Source organism: Malania oleifera, chromosome 10 (genome assembly GCF_029873635.1).
Source record: "Malania oleifera isolate guangnan ecotype guangnan chromosome 10, ASM2987363v1, whole genome shotgun sequence".
Lineage (NCBI taxonomy): Eukaryota > Viridiplantae > Streptophyta > Magnoliopsida > Santalales > Ximeniaceae > Malania > Malania oleifera.
In genome coordinates this window covers 12201510-12225598 of record NC_080426.1, presented here as the reverse complement: position 1 = coordinate 12225598, position 24089 = coordinate 12201510, and the positions used below count along the sequence as shown (strand labels likewise).

Here is a 24089-nt window from a genome sequence, read left to right as displayed (position 1 = left end):
CACGGATTATTTTGGAGAGATGAAGCGTATTCATGAGGAAGTAAACGTCGTGTAACCTATAACTGTTGACATTTGTGAAATGCAGAAGCAGAGGGAGAAGATGACAGTTCTTCGTGTTCTAGCGTGCTTGAGACTTGAGTTTGAGGTAGGTCGGTCCTAGATACTCAGTAGTGCTGAGCCACCATCATTTGCTGATGTTTATTCTTGTGTCCTTCGTGCTTACTTTAGCACGGATTCTCCTGTTCTTGCATCTGGCTCTGAGAGGACAACATTTGCTACACAAAGTGATTCTAGTTCTCTACCAAACAATTGCAAAAGTTATCACAATGGTTCGAGTAGTCGTAGTGGTCGAGACGAACGAGGCAGAGGTACTTCTCGCAAGTACACTCATTGTGGACGGAATAATCATACTATTGAGCAATGTTGGGATCTTCAGGGTAGACCTTCACGTGTTGCCAATGCAGCCACTACTAACTTCACACCTTTGGGGGCAGCCAATGTAGCCACACCGACTCCTCACTTTTGGGGTCGAGTTGGGGGGGGGGGGGGGCAACGTATTATCTCTATGTCAGGGGAAGAGTTTCCAAGTTCCAGCAGTATCAAGCATCACAAAAAGCTTCTCTTCCCATTGCATCTTTTGCCCAAATAGGTAATCGCACGGTATGCGTGTCATCCAGTACTTCTTGCTCTAGTCCTTAGGTCATAGACTTTGCTACCACTGATTATATCACAGGTATACCTAGCTTTTTCTCCACTCTTCAATATCCTGCAAATTTGCCTTGTTTTACTCTTATTGATGGATCCACTACTGTAGGCAAGGGAATTGGGAATGTAAATCCCACTTCTTCTATTTCTCTTCCTTTGGTTTTATATATTCCCAAATTTCATTTCAATATTATGTCCGTTAGAAAAATTACTAAATCCATGAATTTTTCAGTGACATTTTCCCCTAATTCTATGGTTATTCAAGATTTGAGGATGAGGAAGACGATTGGCGGAGGGCATGAAGCTGGTGGACTCTATTACTTTAAGTTGCTATCTCCTTCTACCGCTCGCACTATTGCCGCCACACCTTTCCAATTCATTGTTGCCTAGGGCATCCTTCATTGGAAAAGTTAAAATGTCTAGTTCCTAGTTTGAGTTCTGTGTCTAGTCTTGATTGTGAGTCGTGTCAGTTGGAAAAGCGCCATCATGTTTTTTTCGCTTCCCAAGTCAATAAATGGGCTACAAGCCCTTTTATGTTAGTTCATTCAGATGTCTTGGGTCCTAGTTGGGTCGTGTCCAAGTTAGGTTTTTGGTACTTCGTAACCTTTGTGGATGATTATTCAAGAATGACTTGGTAATATTTAATAAAAGATCGTTCTGAGTTATTTAATGTATTTTGTGCCTTTTGTTCTAAAATAAAGACTCAATTTGGTTTGCCAATTCGAATACTTGGAAGTGATAACACTAAATAGTTTTTCAGTGCACATTTCTCTACTTATATGACTCAGTTTCGTATTGTTCATCAATCATCTTGTGCCGACACTCCTCAACAAAATGGAGTTTTAGAGCGGAAAAATGGACATCTTGAAGTCACTTGCACTTTACTTTATCAAATGCATGTATCTAAAGTGTTTTGGAGTGATGTTGTACTTAATAATTATTATTTGATCAACAAATTGCCATCCTCTGTTCTTAGTCATAAAATTCCCTACTCCATTCCCTTTCCTAATTCACCTTTATTTTCTTTTCCTCCTCGTATATCTGGGTGTGTGTCCTTTGTTCATAAACTAACTCCTAGGGAGAATAAGTGGGATCCTTGTGCTATAAAATGTGTCTTTCTGGGCTATTCATATACTCAAAAACGATATTGTTGTTATAGTCTTGTGCTGCATCGCTTCTTTGTTTCCGCCATGTTACCTTCGTTGAGTCTACACCTTACTACACACAGTCATTGAGTGCTTTTGAGCTCAATGAGTCTCTTCCTTTGCCTAATTTTTTAGATTCTATGTTGCTGCCCTTGCCAAACCAACCATCTGAGTCTCCATGTAGCTCGAGGCCTTCTCATTGCCTTGATCATCCTAATTTGCAGGTGTATTCACGATGGTGACTTAAAGGAAGAGAGTCCCCTCTAGCTTCTACCACCATGCCTTTGGTTTCCTTGTCTGATGATCATACTTCCCATGATGTTGATCCTCCTATTGCTGTTCGGAAAGGTAAACGCACATGTACTCAACACCCCATTTCTAACTATGTTTCTTATGACTCCTTATCACTCTCCTATTATTGTTTTGTCACTGATCTATCATCTACTACCCTTCCGAATTCTATTTCGGAAGCCTTAGCCCATTCATGGTGGAGGGATGCTATGGTTGAAGAGATGAATGCTTTACATGACAATGGTACTTGGGACTTGGCACCTCTTCCTCATGAAAAAGTCTGTGGTTGGTTGCCGTTGGGTTTACACTGTGAAATTCAACCCTGATGGTTCTGTGGCTTGTCTAATGGCCCATATTGTTGCTAAGGGATACTCTTAGGTGTATGGTTTGGATTATTCTGATACTTTTTCTCTGGTTGCCAAACTTACATCAGTACGTTTGTTCATCTCCTTGGCTACTAGTCACCGGCCTCTGCATCAGCTAGATGTGAAAAATGTCTTGCATGGTGACCTTGAAGAAGAGGTTTATATGGAGCAACCACTTGGGTTTGTTGTTCAGGGGGAGTCAGGCTTAGTGTGTCAGCTCAAGAAGGCTTTTTATGGTTTAAAATAGTCTCCCGAAGCATAATTTGGTCGTTTCAGTGCTGTAGTCTTGAGTTTAGTTTTGAAGGAATGTCGTGGATCATTCCATGTTTTATCGTCATACTTCATCGGGTAGGATCCTTCTTGTTGTTTATGCGGATGATATTGTTATTATAGGTGATGGAGATAAAGGTATTCAAAGTCTTAAACTTTTTCTACAAACTAAGTTTTAAACCAAAGATTTGGGACCATTGAAATACTTCTTGGGTATAGAAGTACCTAGATCTCGTATTAGAACTATTGTGTTACAGAGGGAGTATGTTTTTGATTTGTTGGATGAAACTGGCTTGTTGGGATCTGAACCGGTTGATACACCCATGGATCCTAACAACAAGTTAATGTTGGATATGGGTGATTTGCTACCTAATGCTGGACAATATCGGAGACTTGTTGGAAAGTTGAATTATCTCACAGTTATTCGGTTGGATATATCTTTTGCAACAATTGTTGTGAGTCAATTTCTTCATTCTATGAGCACAAGTCATTGGGATGCAGTAATTCGCATATTAAGATGTCTCAAAGGTGCACTGGGAGAGGTTTTTTATATGATCAGGGTCACACTTATATCTATGGATATACAAACACAAATTGGGCTGGATTGCCTTTCGATTGGAGATCCACCACCTGGTACTGTGTCTTGGTTGGTGGTAATTTGGTTTCTTGGAAAAGTAAGAAACGAATTGTGGTGGCAAGGTCAAATGCTGAATCAGAATATAGAGCTATGACTCACACTACCTGTGAATTTGTCTAGTTGAAGAACATGTTAGAAGAATTGGGTTTTCTGCATTCTCAGCCTATAAAGTTGATGTGTGATAATCAAGCTGCTCTTCATATTGCCTCCAATCCAGTTTTCATGAGCGGATGAAGCACATTGAAGTTGATTGCCTCTTTGTTCGGGAGAAACTTGTGCAGAAGTTCATTACAACTGCTTATGTGAAGTCGGACTTGCAACTTGCTGATTTATTTACCAAAGTGTTGGGGGTGCTTGTGTTAAATTCATTTATAACAAGCTAGGAGCATATGGCATTTATGCGCCAGGTTGAGGGGGAATGTTAGAGGTTATATATGTCTTTTAGTATTAATAAAGTGTGTTAGTATGTTAATTAGTGAGGGTTGGTAAGGGTATTATTGTCATTAGAATGTATTTAATTTGTATTATAAATAGAGGGAGAGACCTATCTTCATGTTAGGTCATTCATTTTAATCAAATCTTGACAAGCCTAATATAGCTTTTATTGCACCTCAACTGGAGCTTTTGTTTTGTTTGAATTTAATCAATACTATTGTTGTTGGAGGAATTGAAGTTTTAGATTCCCCTCATAAAAATTATGGTCTATTGTTCATTTGGAACTTGAAAGGGGAGAAAGTTTTATCATGACATTTTCCACCATGAATCCAAATGAATGACAATACCCTAGAGGAAAAGCAGGGATCAGTCTGAGTTGTCTCTCTGTACTATGGTGTATTTAACAAATTGCGAGTAATGATAATTGTAGCAATTTGCTTGGATTTTTAAAATTGCCCTACATCTAGTTGTTTTTCTGTATTTTTGTGATTTTTTAATACCAGATGACACTGATAATTATTATTCGTACTAAAGTACTGAACTAGTGAACTGAATCAACTGATTGATGAATCAATTAGGTTCTCTGTGATATCTTAAGATCTGGGGGCATTCCTGGGCAGGAGAATGGGCATCAACCACCTCTATATTTTGCAGCTGATGATCTTGAATATCAGGTTGGTTCTTATGAATTATGATAATTCTGTAGAAATATGCTTGGATGGAATTTATATCTTATCTTCCTGAAAGTTTTTGTGGCTATACTTGTATTACAATATTAAGTTAGTGTCTTTATCCGAGCTTCTATACAGACTTTGCTCCAGCATGATCTGATATCTATAAAAATTATATCTGATTGTCATGATTGTTTTTGTTACCTGAATTCTGCAAAAAACTTGAGTATTCTAATTGGGTGCCAACATGCAGGCTGCATTTCCTTCTGAACGTCTTGGTATGGGTGCTTTCAGAATTGCACTAGAAAGCATCTTCAATAGGTAATGTTAGTGTCTGTCCTTTAATTGGCTTCATTTTGCATCAAGCAGGTGAACTTCATTTTGAACGGATGGTCAGTCAAGCATCTCTTCTATAAATAAAGGCATTCTAGTGTATTTAGATTCTAATAATCCAGCATCAATCCCTTTTCCTGACAGGTGTACTAATAAGTATGATATTTTTAGCCGTCAGTCCATGTGCGTATGTGCACATTAGCATGTACATGTGTGTAAAACCAGTGGGAATGCAGATCAATTGTGGCTAAAAGAAATTTATTAAGTGAAGAAAAAAAATACAAGATAGATAAAAAAAAATCATCATAAACAAAATATAATACCAAATAAGAAAAAGAAAAACAAATAAAAACTTGAAATAAAAAATAAAATCAAGCTAACAGAGCCAACCAATCTTGCTATATATCAGGAAAACCTGCTCTCCAAACAGACCGAAAAAGCTCGTTCTGTTAAAACCAAGCCATTGGACAACGAAGAAAAACATGAGCATGTGTCTCACCGCTCGCATAACACATAACAGACCCATAGTCTTAGAAGGTCTTTTGATATATAACAAATTGGGTTTTAACTATATTGGGAATGACCATCCACACAAAAGCCATAACCTTATAAGTAATATTAGGGCCTGTTTAGTTGTGAAAAATGGATTTCATTTTCTATTTTTGAATTTCCAAGAATTAGAAAACTGCCACCTTGTGTCGATGCTCATTTTGACCCATGGGGTGTATTACTTAAAAACATTGATCCTAAGAGAGGTTAAAAAGCTATTTTCAGTGGAGAGGGCCCTTCAAGGGACTCATGCATGTTATTGGGATTAATTGGGGGCTCCAAGAGTCTCTTTGGGGTCTCAAGGGGCCTCTTTGAAGCTTAAAAAAGGCTCCTTATAGTTTAAGGGGGGCAATTGGACCACAAGGGGCCCAACTTAAATTCAAAGAAGGCTTCTTGTAGTCTAAGGAGCCCAATTGGGCCACAAGGGGCCCAAGAGCTCAACTACATTAAGCCTTAGAGCCTAACTTGGAGCCCAAGCTTGCCTCCAAGGATACTCTTGTCCATTAATTTATTGCCTATAAATAGGAGGGAGAAGAGCAAGCAAAAAGGGGGAGCCAAATTGGAGAAAAAGAGAAGGGGATACTGGATAGGGTTTAGAATAGAATCTTGAGAGAGAAAGCGCTTAAGGAGAGAGAAGAGAGAGTAAGGTTAGGACAATAAGAGAGAGAGAGAGAGAGAGAGAGAGAGAGACAGAGAGAGAGAGAGAGAGAGAGGTATGGCCACACAAGAAGAAAGGAAGAAGAAGAAAAGCTAGGGCTGCAAACCAACAAAAAGAAAAGAAAGAGATGAAAGCCCACAAAAGAAAAAGGAGTTTATCTTCAAAAGGTATGAGTTTTCATGCAAAAGTAGTGTTTTTTTTTTTTTTTAAGCTTTTGATTCTTGAAACTTGTTTGGCTTTTAGTTTCTGTGTGTGTTTGGGTTAGGGTTTTTATGGGGATTGAAACAACCGTATTGAGGATAGGATTGTCTGGTGGTAATTGGGCGTTTCTTCATGCAAAAATTAGAGTTTTTTAGGTTTTTTTTGGTTGTGGCAGCACGCATGAGCTGCTGTGTGGGTTGTGCTTGGGGGCTGGTAGTGTCTAGGGTTTATTCTTTTCTTTTACAGCAAGAAGCCAAGGTGTAGGGGGAGATTATGCGGCTGTGGCAGCAGGCATAGCTGCTGTAAATCACAGCAGGGGCTGCTGCAAGTAGAGGGACGGCTGCAACTAAGAGGAAGTGGGTTTTTTTGTGTGTAGGGACAACACAACAGGGCTGTTGGCTTTCGTTTTTTGTAGTTCCATAGGTTTGCAAATACCAGCAAGGGAGAAGCCTTTGCTGGTTGGCTGTAGAAGCTTCATGGAAGCTGTGGGCAGCAGCAAGGGCAGCAGCTGGTCCTTGGTCTTTAGGGTTTGCTAGGGGATCTTTTAGAACAAATAAAGGGGTTAGCTTGTGTCTTTTCTCTTGGGGGGTTGTTTTAGGGTTAAAATGGAAGCCAAAGGAAGGCTGCTAAGGTGCTTGGTGGCTATTTAGAAGGCTTCCATAGTGCTGCAAACAGCAGCACAGCCGTAGCAGCAAAGGCAATAGGAGGCTAGGGTTTGGAGTTGGCTTGGTAATGGAAGAAGGTCATGGATGCATTACTGTTTTAAGGGCTGCTTTAGGGTTATTTTAGGGCAACTTAAGGGAGGTTGTTAGCGTATTTTGTGGCCATTTTAGGGGCTGCAATAGTGCTGCAAATAGCAGCAACAGCAGCAGCAGCAGCAGCAAGGGTTATAGAAGGCTGGAGTTTGAGGTTGGTTGGTAGGGTTACAAGGAAATAATTGCTTGGCTTGTTTTGAAATTGTTTTGGGCTGCAGAGATATTAGGATTAGGCTTGTTTTCTGACTTGGAAATTTGTATGATTGTAACCTCTCTTTGATCTTTGATTGATTAACATGCCCTTCTTAACTTTGAATAGATGCATGAAGGTAACTTGGTTTTTCTAGTTTGATCACTAATGAAACTCTACATGCTTTGTATGCACAAATCATCCTTTATTTTGCCTCTTGAATGAATGGAAGGTGCATGAATATGAATTGGTTGCAGCCCTTGTGATTAATTTGGTGACTTACATGGATGCAATAGATTCCCTTATTTCTTACTTGGTGAAATATGGCTTTAAAAGATTTTCATGGGATGTATGTAATTGATTTTATTAATGAGAGCTAATTGTGGACATTGAAAACTTGTTTCAATAATTTGTTCTCGCTTCGTAATTAATCTCTTATGTACTTCAGATTGTTTGTGTTTGCTCATTATCAGAGATTACTTTAAGAGTGTGCAGTCCTACACCCTTGTGTTAGCATGTTTTGCTGGTTTTTGAACTTTGTTCCAAGACTTTGACTTGGCTAGTGACGGGATGGTCAGGGGAGTCTCATCGTATGGTAGTCTCCTTTTTCTCAAAAATCCTAGGCAAGGGGCATATGCTCTCTATTAAAATCGCATAGGCGACTGAAGTCAACATTTGCATCGCAGGATTAAAGCTAGGAATGAATTTGGAATCTTCTTTTCCCAAAGGAAAAAATGTCTTTTTTAAAAACTCTTTCAAATTTAACAACTTTCCAAAACTTCCCTTTTGACAAAAATTGGAAGTTTCCTTTCCAAAATTTTCAAATCCTTTCCTTTTAAATGGCCAATAATGAAGCCCTAGATTTTCAAAAACACCATACATTTCATCAAAACATTTTTCAAAATTCATTCTTTTCACTCACCTTCTTCAAGGACCAGTAATACAAACTCAGTGCCCCTTTTCCAAACTTTGGTTTTCAAGTCGGTAATACAAACCCAATGTTTTTCAAACCAAACATTTATCATCATCATCATCATCATATTTTCTTCAAAATTAGAGTTTTGAGGCCAATTCCTCTTTCAAACAAGAGTATGTCAGGGTTTTTAGCCATGTTTTTTTGGACTCTTGGACAATGATTCTTCATTGGATGATCAAAAGGGGATTTTCCTTCCTTTCTTCCTCTTCCTTTTTATTTCTTAAATAGGACACACACACACCACACACATAGTGGTAACCGTTCTCCGAATGGGTGTTGTAGGGTGCTAGACGGCGAATCCCCCTTAGAATGGTTAGTCTACCACCTTCCGTACACACAAATGTACTCTCGAATCCATTTTCTCTGGATCATAGATTGTTTTAGGGTTTTTCCTTTGTTTTCCCGATAAAAAAAAAACAAAGGTGGCAACTCTGTATTTTCTATCTTTTAGTATTTTCTTGAGTCTATTTCACCCCCATTTAGCTATCTTATTTGGGGATCGCCATGCTGTAACATTCATATTCGTCGGCGCACCCCATATCAGAATATGGTTTCGATAGCTTGGCAACTCCGCTGGGGATACTTAGAGAGTCAAACCGTTTCCTGTGTGCATTGTTCCCTTTTTGTCTTTGTTTTTTTTTTTTGTCATTAAATTTTGTTACTTGAATGTTGCATTGTGAATACTTGTGCATTCTTGTGATCCTATTATGTTGATGCTTAATGGGTGTATTTCAATTGTTTATTTATATTTGATAGCTCCAGCACACACAGTGCACCAAAACTGCACGAGCTCTATACTCGGGTTCAAACCTATTAGAATTAGGAAGGGGTAGTAGTATAGACCTTTGTGAGGCATCGTCCTCTGCATAGGTCAGATGAAATCCCTCACTCAGGCTGAACCTCATCCATCTAAAGTCTTTGATGACTTAAGGATGAGGGACCTTGCTAGCTATTCACATCGTCAGCAAGGACGGTATGAGAACCTTTAGAGTCCTAAATTAGAGCCAAAGCCCTGCACTAGCACCTTATATGCATATCCTAGCATAGAACCGGCATTGATGAACCCAAGAACTCAGCCTATATGTGTAGGACACTAGAGCTGTACCATATCATGTAGGCAACTAGCCCTTTTTTCCCGTTTCCTTGTTTGTTGTGTTTATGTTTTCTAACCACCATGTCTCATGATTTTAAGAATCCCATAGAAGAGGCCCTAGAGTCAAAAGAGAAATCGGATTTGTGAAGGTGATGCCCTACCAAAAGGCTATTAGAGTACTTAGTGGGGGGTGGAGAAGATGACTTGGGGCAAACTTCCATGGGATATGTAATCCCTTGTGGATTCATGGTTAATAAAGTAGTATGACCCCCGTGAGATAATGTCTCTGCATGGGCTATGAAATTGTAATGGACAATGAGACGTCATGACTTTAACTAGTTTTGTTTTTTGTTTTTCTTTTTGTACATATATTTGCTTGCTTGGTGATTGCTTACCTATTATTGGTCTTTGCCCTTTTTTTTTTGAAAAAAAAGAAATTCAGGCAAAATTCCTCCTAGAAAGAAAATCTTCCCCAGCAATCCCAAGCCAAAGTGATGGATCCTTAAGTATTGGGAGCTCAAAGAGTCTCTCTAGGGTCTCAAAAGGCCTTTTTAAAGCTTAAAGAATGCCTCTTGTGGTCTAAGGGGGACAATTTAAATTCAAAAGGGCTCCTTGTAGTGTAAGGGGCTCAATTAGGCCACAAGGGGCCCAACTTAAATTCAAAGACGGCTCCTTGTAATCTAGGGAGCCCAAGAGCTCAAATACATGAAGCCCTAGAGCATAACTTGGAGCTCAAGCTTGCCTCCAAGGACACTGTTGCCCATTAATTTATTTTAAGGAATCCCTAGCTCCTCCTCCTTTCCTATAAATAGGAGGGAGGAGAGCAAGGAAAAAGGGGGAGCCAAATTGGAGAAAAAGAGAATGGGGTAGGGTTTAGAATAGAGCTTTGAGAGAGAGAGCTTAAGGAGAGAGAAGAGTGGAGAGAGTAGGGTTAGGAAAATAAGAGAGAGAGAGAGGTACAACTGCCCGGGCAAGAAGAGGGGAGTGAGAGGTTTGGCAAGAGAGAGAGAGAGAGAGAGATGTATGGCCGCACAAGAAGAGGAAGAATAAGAAAAGGTAGGGCTGCAAACCAACAAAAAGAAAAGAAAGAGAAGAAAGTACACAAAAGAAAACAGAGTATATCTTCAAAAGATATGAGTTTTCATGCAAAAGTAGTGTTTTTTTTTAGCTTTTTATTCTTGAAACTTATTTGGCTTTTAGTTTCTGTGTTTGGATTAGGGTTTATATGGGGTTTGAAACAACCGTATTGTGGAGAGGAGTGGCTGGCGGAAATTGGGTGTTTCTTCATGCAAAATTAGAGTTTTTTTAAGTTTTTTTTTGGTTATGGCAGCACGCATGAGCAGCTGTGTGGGCTGTGCTTGGGGGTTGTTAATGTCAGGGTTTATTCTTTTCTTTTACAGCAAGAAGCTAAGGTGTAGGGGGAGGTTATGTGGCTGTGGCAGCAGGCACAGCTGCTGTAAATCACAGCAGGGGCTGCTGCAAGAAGAGGGATGGCTGCAGCTAAGAGGAAGTAGGGTTTTTCGTGTTTAGGGACGGCACAAGAGGGCTGTTGGCTTTCGTTTTTTGTGGAAGCCCTTGCTGGTCGGCTGTAGAAGCTTCATGGAAGCCGTGGGCAGCAGCAAGGGCAGCATCTGGTCATTGGTCTTTAGGGTTTGCTAGGGGCTGTTTTACAACAAATAAAGGGGGTAGCTTGTGTCTTTTATTTTGGGGGTTGTTTTAGGGTTAAAATGGAAGCCAAAGGATGGCTGCTAAGGTGCTTGCTGGCTATTTAGAAGGTTGCCATAGTGCTGCAAACAGCAGCACAGCCGTAGCAGCAAAGGCAATAGGAGGTTAGGGTTTGAAGTTGGCTTGGTAAGGGAAGAAGGTCATGTATGCATGGCTGTTTTAAGGGCTGCCTTAGGGTTATTTTAGGGCAACTTAAGGGAGGTTGTTAGGGTGTTTCGTGGCCATTTTAGGGGCTGCAGCAGTGCTGCAAATAGCAGCAGCAAGGGTTGCAGAAGGCTGAAGTTTGAAGTTGGTTGGTAGTGTTACAAGGAAATAATTGCATGGCTTGTTTTGAAACTGTTTTGGGCTGCAGGGATATTAGGATTAGACTTGTTTTCTGACTTGGAAATTTGTATGATTGTAACCTCTCTTTGATCTTTGATTGATTAACATGCCCCTCTTAACTTTGAATAGATGCATGAAGGTAACTTGGTTTTTCTAGTTTGATTACTAATGAAACTTTACATGCTTTATGCACAAATCGTCCTTTATTTTGCCTCTTGAATGAATGAAAGGGGCATGAATATGAATTGGTTGCAGCCCTTGTGATTAATTTGGTGACTTACATGGATGTAATGGATTCCCTTATTTCTTACTTGGTGAAATATGGTTTTAAAAGGTTCTCATGGGATGTATGTAATTGATTTTATTAATGAGAGCTAATTATGGACATTGAAAATTTGTTTCAATAATTTGTTCTCGCATCTTAATTAATCTCTAATTTACTTTAGATTGTTTGTGCTTGCTCATTATCAGAGTGTTAGCATGTTTTTTTGGTTTCCAAACTTTGTTCCAAGATTTTAACCTGGCTAATGGCAGGATGGTCAGGGGAGTCTCACCGTATGGTACTCTCCCCTTTCTCAATCCTAGGCGCGGGGCATATGCTCTCCATTAAACTTGTATGGGCGAAAGGAGTGAACATTTGCAGCACAAGATTGAAGTTAGGAATGAATTTGGAATCTTCTTTTCCTAAAGGAAAAATGCCCTTTTTAAAAACACTTTCAAATTTAACATCTTTCCAAAACTCCCCTTTTGACAAAAATTGAAAGTTTCCTTTTCAAAATTTTCAAATCCTTTCCTTTTAAATGGCCAATAATGAAGCCCTAGATTTTCAAAAACACCATGCATTTCATCAAAACATTTTCCAAAACTCATTCTTTTCACTCACCTTCTTCAAAGACTAGTAATACAAACCCGATGCCCCTTTTCTAAACTTTGGTTTTCAAGTTGGTAATACAAACCCAATGTTTTTCAAACCATATATTTATCATCATTGTGATAATCTTTTCTTCAAAATTAGGGTTCTAAGGCCAATTCATCTTTCAAACAAGAGTATGTCAGGGTTTTTAACCCTGTTTGTTTGGATTCTTGGACAGTGATTCTTCATTGGATGATCAAAAGGGGATTTTCTTTCCTTTCTTCCTATTCTTTTTTATTTCTTAATTAGGAAAAACACACACATAGTGGTAACCATTCTTCGAACGGGTGGTGTAGGGTGTTGGACTGCTAATCCCCCTTAGAATGGTTAGTCTACCACCTTCCCTACGCAAAAATGTACTCTTGAATCCATTTTCTCTGGACCATAGATTGTTTTAGGGTTTTTCCTTTGTTTTCCCTATAAAAAAAATAATAAATGTGGCGACTCTGCATTTTCTATCTTTTAGTATTTTTCTCGAGTCTATTCCACCCCTATCCAACTATCTTATTTGGGGATCGCCATGCTGTAAATTTTCCACCCGTCGGCACACCCTAGACTAGAATCAGGTGTCTACACCTTGGTTTCTAATTTTTGACCATTTGTATAGGAAAACTGGAAAACTACAAAAATATTTTTTCCAACTTTCTATAGAAATGTAGATAAAACTGGAAAACAAGGTAGCACTTTTGCAATTTGTAGAAAGAGAGATAGGGGGCATAAATCCAAATTAAAACTCAATTGAAAACCAATTAGTTAAGCATTAACCACAACGCGATAAACACAAATAAACAAAGAAAGACAAGGAAGAGAGATGCGATTGTAGGTTTCTTGTGGTTCAGCAAGCTAATTGCATATGTCGACCTCTAATTCTCTTACTTGAGTAATTGCAAACAATCTTTTTCATAAGCAAAGACCAAGCCTTTGTACACAATCAAGGCCCTCATCCACAATAGGGCCTCATTTTATCATCTTTGCTTCAGTGGGAGAAGGGAATTGTGAGGCTAGGTGGTTTGTTGGTGCTCTGCAAGTTTGGAGCCACAACACAAGGGCTCAAAGTCCTAACCATGGTTTTAAAAAGCTAGAGTGGACCTAGTGAAGCCATTGGGTTGGTTGGACCAGTGGATCGAACCGATGATGTCAGCATGATAAAATAATAAATGTTAGTATATTATTTAGTATGTAAAAATTCTGTTTGTAATAATATTGCTACAATAATAATATTACACCAATTCCATATAAATATTTAAAACAATGATTGAAATCGCATATATTGACAAGTAAAAGAAATCTCATATTTAAAACTTAAATTTAACTACCATCTAAATCAAAATTGAAGTTTGAACTACTTTTCTTATTTTTATAAAAATCATTTTTCTTTAAAAATTTCATTTTTAGTCAAAGACAAAAATAAAATTTGAGTTGTGAGGCATGTGCAAATATATCAGTGCATGTATAGCTGGTCCATAAATTTACACAAGCGTACTGTTGGCATAGTTGTGCATTGTTGGAGGCTTGAGCATACATTGCTAGGTCTTGCGTTCAACCCAACCCCTAGCACTAATGCATTTCACCAAATTTTTTCTTTTAGAAGCAAAAGTGGGTTAACCCACCTTCGATCCCAATTCAGAATGGTTCGGTTCGATTTAGATTGAGTCGATTGAATCAACTACAGTTTGCAACAAATGTAGTTTTGGGAGGCTAACTGGATTGATCTATTGACTGGTTCCAGTTGAACTTGATTAGACCAGCTAGTTTGTTCTAGGTTTCAAAACCATGGTCCAAACACCCCCAATGTTGAATAACCTCTTGATTCTTGCTCTTCCCATTTCAACTAAAATTTTCTTTTGGGGGTTTTGTTGACAAAATTAAAGGAGGGTAACAAAATGCAGCTTTTTGCTGCGAAAGTGTCACAGATGTGTTCTCTCCATGTTGCCAAGTGTATGGGAGTGTCTTGTTTGTGTTCGAAAATAAAAATAAATTGATTAAGTTGCAACACGTTTTGGGACGTGTTGGGCAAGTGGCATATGTCGATACTTTAAGCTCCTTTAAGTGTCTATGCTTCTTAATTACCTCAAATTCCCCTTGGAACAATAGGATAGAAATTCACACAAAGAAAAATGTCTTTTTATAAAGCCAAGGGATCTCCACTTCTCCCAAAACTTGTAAAAGAAATTCCAAACATACCCTCCACCCATCTTGGGCAAGGCTAGCTTTCGTAAATAAACCAAACAACTTTCCAAACCCTCCTAGAGAAAGAATAATGTGGGAAAAGATGAGTTGCAGATCCTCATAGCCAAAACAAAGAGGACACGCATATGGTGACGGTGATAAAGCCTTAAAAGGCCTCGTCGTCTACTCTAGATTATTAGCCAACCATATAAAAAACCTTCAATCTTAGAGCTACTTTGGCCGTCTAGATACTATGACAAAGTGGAAAAGACAAGTATCACGAATAAAATGCTCAAAAAAGATTTATGTGATTTAGAACCCATGAGCGAAAATACGTCCTATTGGATGGACAATAATCCTCCAATAAACACAACAAAGAAAAGAGCTCCTCCTCCTCCCTATCATTAATAAACCCATAAAAATGAAAATCCTAGAGGAATGTGACAGAACAATTTAGTGACTTTGTAAGCTTACTAACTGACGTAAGATTGAAAGGAGATTTAGGAATGTATAAAGCAGATGAAAGAGAGATGGAAGGAGTAGGATATGCTATTCCTATCCCCTTAACAGCAATAGTGGACCCATCAGCAAGGGTAACTTGAGAGGGATTTTTAGGATATTGGAGATTAGAAAAGAAGTTGGTTGCACTTGTTATATGGTCAGTGGCTGTAGAATCGATAATCCAAGCACTAGTAGGAAGGATACCAGATGATATGCAGACTGTAGGGCTTCCTTTCTGAGCAAAAGAAGCAATGTGATAAAATGTTTGTTGAGACAATTGATACTGTAGAAGCCTTGAATACTCCTCCTCTGATATAGTCACTCTATGCGGTTCACTTCAATTTATGTATTCCTTCAATAGAATATTTTGTACATCCCAATATTACAATATATAATACAATCAAAGATTCTAAATAAGTAAACAATCTTCCTATAAAATAATATACAATCTTCTACATTTACTACTTTCCAAATTTACTCAATATACCCAAGGATACTCGGGATTTCAACACTCCTCCTCAAGTTGGATCATAAATATTAATCATATCCAACTTGCCAATGAAATCATCAAAGTTTTTTCGTGTTAACCCTTTAGTAAAGATGTCTGCAGTTTGTTCCTTGGTAGGTACATAAGTCATACAAATGATTCCTTCTTCAACCTTCTCTTTGATAAAATGTCGAACTACTTCCACATGTTTAGTCGTGGCATGTTGAACTGGATTGAGAGAGATACTGATGACTACTTTGTTGTCACAATAGAGTTTGATAGGGAATTTCACCTGAATTTGTAACTCTTCTAATAGTTTTCGTAATCATAGTCCTTCACATATTCCTTGTGCAATTGCTCTAAATTCAGCTTTAGCGCTGCTTCGAGCCACTACATTCTATTTTTTGCTCCTCCAAGTTACCAAATTTCCCTATACAAAGGTGCAATATCCATTGGTAGACCTTTGTCTTCAGTTGATCCTGCCCAATCCGCATCTGTGAAGATTTCTACTTCCTTACTTTCACATTTTTTGAAGAAAAGTCCTTTGCCTGAAGAACCCTTGAGGTACTTGAGGATCTTATACATAGCATCTAGGTGAGTCTTTTTCGGTGAATGCATGTGTTGGCTTACCACACTTACCGCAAATGCAATGTCGGGTCTGGTATGCGATAAGTAAATTAGTTTACCAACCAATTTCTGATACCTTTCTTTTTCAACTAGTAGCCCACATTCTTCGACCCTCTTTACCGCTTCAATCGGAGTTTCACTAGGTTTGCTACCAAGCATGACAGTTTCGATAAGGAGATCAAGATTATACTTTCGCTGAGAGACACTGATACCCTTTTTTGATCTAGCAATTTCCATTCCCAAGAAGTACCACATTTGTCCCAGGTCTTTAACTTCAAATTCAGCAGTTAGGACTTTCTTTAATCTTTCCATCTCCACTGTATCATCTACAGTTAGGATTATATCATCAACATTTACTATCAAAATTGTTTTCTTACTACTTTCAGACTGTTAGAAGAACATAGTGTGATTTGATTGTTTTTGCCGATATCCCTGATTTTTAATCACTTTTGCAAATTTATCGAACCACGCTCTGGGAGATTGTTTGAGTCCATACAAGGACTTCTTGAGTTTGCATTCTCTGTTTTCTTCACCTTTCTTATTGAAACCTAGTGTTATCGTCATGTAGACTTCTTCTTCTAACTCTCCATTTAGAAATGCATTCTTAATGTCGAGTTGCTGTAGTGGCCAATCTAAGTTGGCTTCCAAGGACAAGAGGACCCGAACTGTATTCAAGTTTGCCACTGGTGCAAATGTCTTCGTGTGGTCAATACCATAGGTCTGTGTAAATCCTTTTGCAACAAGTCGGACTTTATACTGTTCAATTATCCCATCAGCTTTATATTTCACTGTGAAGACCCATTTGCAGCCTACTGGTTGCTTTCCTCTCGGCAAATTCATAACGTCCCAAGTTCCATTTTTTTTCCCAAGGCCCACATTTCCTCCATGACAGCTTCCCTCCATTCAGGAATCTCTAGGGCTTCTTGGATATTCTTTGGAATTTTCATCCTGTCAAGGTTAGAGGTAAAAACACGATACCCTGTAGACAGAGATTTATAAGACATGTATTTTAACCAGGGATATAGAGTATATGACCTAGTTTGTTTTATGACTGCAATGGGTAAATTGATGTCATCAGGTGCAGACTTATCAAAAGAAAGCTCATGGTCATTGATTACCTGACCGGGATTGGGCGTGGACTTATGGTTTCTCGGAGCTATCACCGGTTCCAACTCGTTTAGTGCCTCAGGCATGAGATTCTCCCTATTCTTTGTTTTTGACTTTCTTGAGTAAACAAGTATTTCTTTTTGTTTTTCTGCATCTCCCCCTGAGTTTAAGTGATCATTTGTATATGACAGGTCAGAACATGATGCAATGGGAGACTCAGTAGATGGGGGAATGATGCAATAGGAGACTCATTAGATGGCATAGATTCAGTAGTAGAGAAATCAAAGAACCGATCTTCACTCCACTTCTCCCCCTGAAGAGAGGGCTTTGGGAAATAAGGAGTGGTTTCAAAGAACGTGACATCAAGGCTAACAAACATTTTTTTTGAGACAGGGTCATAACATTTGTAGCCTTTCTGGGTAGGAGAATAACCAATAAAGACGCATTTAATGGCATGAGGTTCCAATTTATCCTGATTGTGAGCATGAACATGAACAAATGTAGTACATCCAAAGATTTTCAGAGAAAGATTGGAGTGGAGTCGAGAGGTTGAAAAATGTTCCAGGAATTTCTGGAGAGCAGTGGCAAAAGAAAGAACTCGACTCGGCATTTGATTAATGAGATGTGTGGCTGTTAAGGTAGCATCTCCCCAAAAATAGTTTTTATATTTGTAGTGAACATCAATGCCTGAGCTACTTCAAGTATATGTCTGTTTTTTCGTTCAGAAACCCCATTTTGTTGAGGGGTATCCACACAAGAACTCTGATGAACAATTCCATTTTCTTGAGGGCCCCCATAAATCATTGTGAATCATAGTAAATGGGCGGGATGGTTTGTATGTGGATTTTGGGAAAGAATTATGCTGGTGTTTTGCAAGCTCACAAACTACACATTGAAAATCAAAAGAAGTTTTATTTGAACAAATAGAAAGAAATAAAAGTCTTAAATATTGAAAATTTGGATGACCCTTCCTAGAATGCTATAACAAAAGTTCACTATCTCTAGAAATAGATGCAGAATCACAAATTGCAGTATTACATTGTTCACTCGTATTTGCCTCTTCAAAGTAGTAGTCCCTCACACGCCTTAACACTGCCAATCGTCTTCCCCGAAGATAGGTCCTGGAAAACACAGTGAGATGAAACAAATTTAGCAGAGCAATTGGAATCTTTTGTCAACTGGCTAATGGATAACAAATTGCAAGATAACTTAGGAACATGTAGGACAGATTTTAAAGTTATAGAATCAGATATGCGAATACTTCCTTTGCTTGCAACCGGTGAGAGAGATCCATCTGCAATTTTAACTTTCAAATTTCCAGCATATGGTGAATAGGATGAGAACAATTGATAAGAATCAGTCATATGATCAGAGGCACCCGAGTCAATTATCCATGGTGGTTCGTAATGGGATATAGAATTTAAGGCTGATAAAAAATTACCTCGGTGGGCTAAAGAACCAGTGGAAGACTGACCCGATGTTTGAATTGATCGGGAAAACATTTTATATAGCTGGCCCAACTACTTTGGACTGTTGTTTTTCTCGCCTTGGGACTTCTCAGTTGAATTATCAATAGTAGCCTGATAGTCACGATTTTTTTGATATTGCCTCGGCTTCCAATCTGCAGGCTTTCCATGAATCTCCCAACAGGTATCTTTTGAATGACCTGGCTTACGACAGTGCTCGCACCATAATTTTCCCTTTTGTGATTTTTGCCCAAATCCCGCAGGGCCGTTTGAAATTAGGGCCGAGACTTCAGGCCCATTTGATTTCGAATTCGGGGCTGGTACTTTAGGCCCAATATGGCCCATTGGTGGTCTCAGCATCACGTGTCTTCTGCTCTCCTCACGCCTCACTTCTGCGAACACCTCTCGGGTCGATGGCAGGGGTCGTTGGCCAAGGATTCTTCCCCTCGCGTTGTCTAGATCATGGTTGAGGCCGGCCAAGAACTCGAAGACCCATTCATTCTTGAGTCGTCTCTTGTAGTGTGTGCTGTTGCCGGAGCATTCCCACTCCTCCTCGATGCTCAGATCGAGCTCTTGCTAGAGATGGGTCATCTCCATGAAGTACTCGGTAACGTCTCTCGCCTTGCCTCATCTGCCACAGTCTGGTCTTTATCTCAATGATCTGAGAGTAACTCTCGACGTCGGAATACATCTCATGAATAGCGTCCCAGATGTCCTTCGCTGTTGGCAAGAACAAGTAGATCTTCCCGATTGACGGCTTCATCGAGTTTACGAGCCAAGCAATAACCATGAAGTTTTCGGACCTCCATTTTTGTAGGGCTACGACATCGATAGAGGCTGGTTTCTTCCTTTCGCCGGAAAGGCTGAGTTTTCTAGCCCATTCGAACCCCCAATGGATGTGGCTTCCGAGTCGCCGTTGAGATTTTTAGAGGAAATCGATCCTCTGCTATTGACGGTGCCATTGGCCATAGTTAGCTAAGGTTTAGAAACCCTAGCTCTGATACCATGAAGACAAAATTCAATTTCTGTATTTCTTCAATAGAATATTTTGTACATCCCGTATAAAAAGTGAGGATGATATTGTCTTCGTTAAGGACGAAGACATTAAAGAAAATGGCGTAGTTACTTTAGTAAGTTATTTAATGAAAACCAAATAGAAGGCTTAAACTTAGAATTTTTAAAGAGGAAAAGACTAAAAATATGAGATTTATTTGCAAAATTAGAGTTAACGAAGTTAAGTTTGCACTAAAAAAGATGAAAAATGGGAAAACTATGGGACCAGATAACATCCCAATTGAAGTTTGGAAATGCTTAGGTGATAACGGAATTATATGGTTGACTAATTTATTTAATACAATTGTAAAAACTAAGAAAATGCCAGATGAATGGAGGAAAAACATTGTAATACCTATATACAAAAATAAAGGAGATATACAAAATTGTAATAACTATCGTGGAATTAAACTTATGAGTCATACGATGAAATTATAGGAAAGGGTAGTTGAACAAAGATTAAGGTTAGAAATGAAGGTCTCAGAAAATCAATTTGGTTTTATGCCTGGGAGATCTACCACAGAAGCTATTTATCTTTTAAGAAAATTAATGGAAAAATTTTGGGAAAAGAAGAGGACTTACATATGATATTTATTGACCTTGAGAAAGCATATGATAGGATACCAAGGGAAGTTCTATGATGGGTTTTAGAAAAAAAGGGTGTATGTAGTAGGTATACCGATGTCATTAAGGATATGTACGATGGAGTAATGACTATTGTAAGGACTATAGACGAAAAAACTAGAGAATTTCCAATCACCGTAGGTGTACATCAAGGGTCTGCTTTGAGTCCTTATCTTTTTTGCTTTAGTAATGGACCAATTGACTAAGAGTATTCAAAAGGAGGTTCCATGGTGTATGTTGTTTGCAGATGATATTGTATTAATTGATGAAACTAGGGACGAAGTAGAGGCTAAGTTAGAATTATGGAGAGAAGCTTTGGAATCTAGAGGCTTTAGGATAAGTAGAAATAAGATAAAATATATGAAATGTAATTTCAGTAATGATAGGAGGAATATTGGAGACGAAGTTAAACTTGATGATGAAGAAATAAATAGCACTTGTAGATTTCGATACCTTGGATCTATTATGCAAATTGTAGGAGAAATTGAAGTTGATGTAATGCATAGAGTTAAAGCAAGTTGGGTAAAATGGAGAAGTGTTTCAAGTGTGTTCTGTGATCATAGAATACCCTTAAAATTGAAATTGAAGTTTAATAGGACAGCTATAAGACCAACTATGCTATATGGATTGGAATGTTGGGCGATGAAGAAACATAATATCCAAAAAGTAAAAGTTGCTGAGATGAGAATGCTTAGATGGATGAGTGGTATAACATTGAAAGATAAATTAAGGAATGAACATATTCATGATAAGTTAGGTGTAGCTCCTATAGAATATAAGGTAAGGGAGGGATGACTCAAATGGTATGGACACTTGCAACGTAGGCCACAATAGTGCACCTGTGAGGATGGGGGGCAGTAGAAGGGGTAGGGGTGGACTTAAAATAACTTGGAAGGAGGTAGTGAATAAGGATTTAATATCCTTAAATCTATCAAAAGAAATGGTCCATAATCGCATAAATTGGCGGAAAAGGATTTATATAGCCGACCCCACCTAGTGGGACTAAGGCTTGGTTGTGTTGTGTTGTGTTAATATTTTGTACATCCCAATCTTACAATATATAATACAATCAAAGATTCTAAATAAGTAAACAATCTTCTACATTTACTACTTTCCAAATTTACTCAATATACCCAAGGATAACTCGGGATTTCAACAATACTAGATGATATGCAGACTGTAGGACTACCTTTCTAAGCAAAAGAAGCAATGTGATAAAATGTTTGTTGAGACAATTGATACTGTAGAAGCCTTGAATACTCCTCCTCTGATATAGTCACAATGTGTGGTTCACTCAAACAAGTGACTAATGAAGGAATCATACTTTTGGGATTTGCAAATGCCATCCCAGCATTCACAAACTCATAATAATGATCATAAGAAACTCACACACAGCCCTGAGAAAGCAACATTCAGCACTGGAACAATTGGAGAGGTGAACCACCAAAACTACCATGAATAAATCACCAACAACCTCAGATGCAGCCCCAAGAAAGCAACACTGCCACAGCCTCACACACACACTCACACACAAACAGCTTATGAGCACTGCCACTTCCCCAAGAAGTTCACCAATGACCGTTACTAACACTGAACAACAACTTACAAATTACCATGAGTGCATTGTCACAACAAAGATTGGATCTTGGGGCAAAAACACATGCCCAACAGCTTGATATTTTGGTATATGGAAGGAATTAGAATAGTGAATCAAAAAACACAGAAAATCCCACTGTTTCAGACCCAATAAACTCAATAACAATTGATAAACAGCTTCTCGAAGCATCAAAGAACCATTCCTTGGGTGCTGCACTGCCACGGATGAGGTGAACAACTCACCGACGGAGGTAGCACTGCCACAGCTTCACAACTGAACATATGAATGCTGCCACAGTTCCAAAAAACTCACAAAGAATTCTTCACAAGTCTTGAACAGGCATTAACGGAATGCTGCAAGTGCATAGGTGGAAAAGGTTGAATTTTTGAGCAAAAAACTGACCTAACAGCTTGATATAGTCTAGAGAAGGAATCAGAGCATGGCAGAGGAAAAAAAGAAAAGAAAAGAAAAAGATGGCCAGAAATTCATTCATGCGCCAGCGTGTGGGGTTGGCCCTGCCAGCATTTGGCTGGCACGTCGGGGGCCATCTGGTGATGGGATTTTGTGGGGTGAGTCGCCCAGGAGTGGGGGTGTTTCTTTTATGGGTGTATGGTTGGTTTTGTGAAATAGTATGGGATGGAGGTGATTCTAGGAAGGACAGTCATGGGAATGGTGTTTTCTAGCAACGGCTGAGAAGAGTATAGTTTAGTTTGGATCACACTCTGATACTATGTTGAATAATTGGGTAAAATGGGAGACCTAAATTCAATGATAGGTCTCTGCCTCTATTTATAATATATGTAAGTACAATTGGAATGACCATAATACCCTTACTAACTCACACTTATTACTAACAAAACTCTAACTCAATAATAATAATGCTAAAAGACTAAATAGCCATTAACAATATCCATAGACATGCATAGATTCACATATGTATACACTTAATATACATGTACTTGCATTTGCACACACATACATAAACATTCAAATAAATGACTTATACACATTAATATGTATTATTATAATAACATGTTATATTGTATTATTTTTTTAATAATATATACTCCATTATATTAAAAAAATATTAATGTTAGATATAATTGTATAATAAATTTTATTAATGATAATGGCATGAATATTAATATTTTACATTGCATAATAATAATAAAATGTTATTAAAAATATGAAGAATGTTATTATATAAAATATAATGCTATAATTCTTATATGATTATTGACTTTTTATATAATTATTATTTTATGTTAAATCATTAAGTATAAATTTGATCTTACTATAGTGTAATAATTGTAACATATATAACAAAGTATAATACTCATAATATAGTAAAAACATAATGATAATAGGAAATATTAAAAAAAATATAATGTGCAAAACATAATAATGATAATGATGATGATGTTATTTCTAATAGGAACCGATTATTTATAATCAAATATAATAATAGTATGATATAAATATTATTATTTTTATTTTATGTTCATTTAAAACAATTTTGAACTATGATTACAGGGGCATAATTGACAAATTAGATTTTTGATTCTTATGTGTGCATATAAAAAACATTAATGATATAATTCTGATTTTGATTTTACGTTGAACCAAACATGGGAAAAGTTGCCTTTCTAGTTCCCATGCATTCCGATTCAGACTCTAATCGTTAAAGCTTGATATACATTGTCGGCCCACAATCTAGCAACTTAAGCTTTTAGGTAAAGTGGTAATCCAACATGGTATTGGAGCTGGTTACCAAGAGGTCCTAGGTTCTAGTCTTGTTGTTTGTGTTTATTGTGTGGTATTTAAGAAATTATTGTATTCCCTAAAATGGACGATATTATCGTGTCTCTTTGGATTTATGTTTTGCATGCTTAATATTCAAGTTAGATCACACTATATAAGTTTTGCTATCATCAAAACAAATTCAAGGGTTCAACAACTTCTACAAAGATTTCTTGTACTCCAAAATTGAAGGGTTCAGTTTCCATGTGGAATAAGGTGTTGCATCAAGAACTGTTATATTTACTTTTCCTTCCTATTCCATTTGTTTACCAAAGAAAAATAATGTGTTGGTGGTTATTGTTGATCAGCAGCATCTCAACCTGTCCTTATCATTTAAATGCTAGTCCATTTCTGTCTGAACTGCTTCTGCATATGATGCTTGTTTTGAAAATTATGCTGCTGTCTAAACCATTTTAACTTCC

General features: G+C 38.0%; 1 protein-coding gene across 8 annotated transcripts in view; it reads left to right on the top strand.

Moving 5' to 3' along the window:
* The window catches only part of LOC131167083 (uncharacterized protein YKR070W-like), a 33788-nt gene that overhangs the window by 5490 nt on the left and 4209 nt on the right, over positions 1-24089 (top strand). For all 8 annotated transcript variants that reach the window (XM_058125874.1, XM_058125870.1, XM_058125875.1 and 5 more), the window contains 2 exons: positions 4427-4522; positions 4773-4840. In XM_058125874.1, the coding sequence (XP_057981857.1) occupies positions 4427-4522; positions 4773-4840 (164 nt within the window). The remainder of the gene's footprint in view (positions 1-4426; positions 4523-4772; positions 4841-24089) is intronic.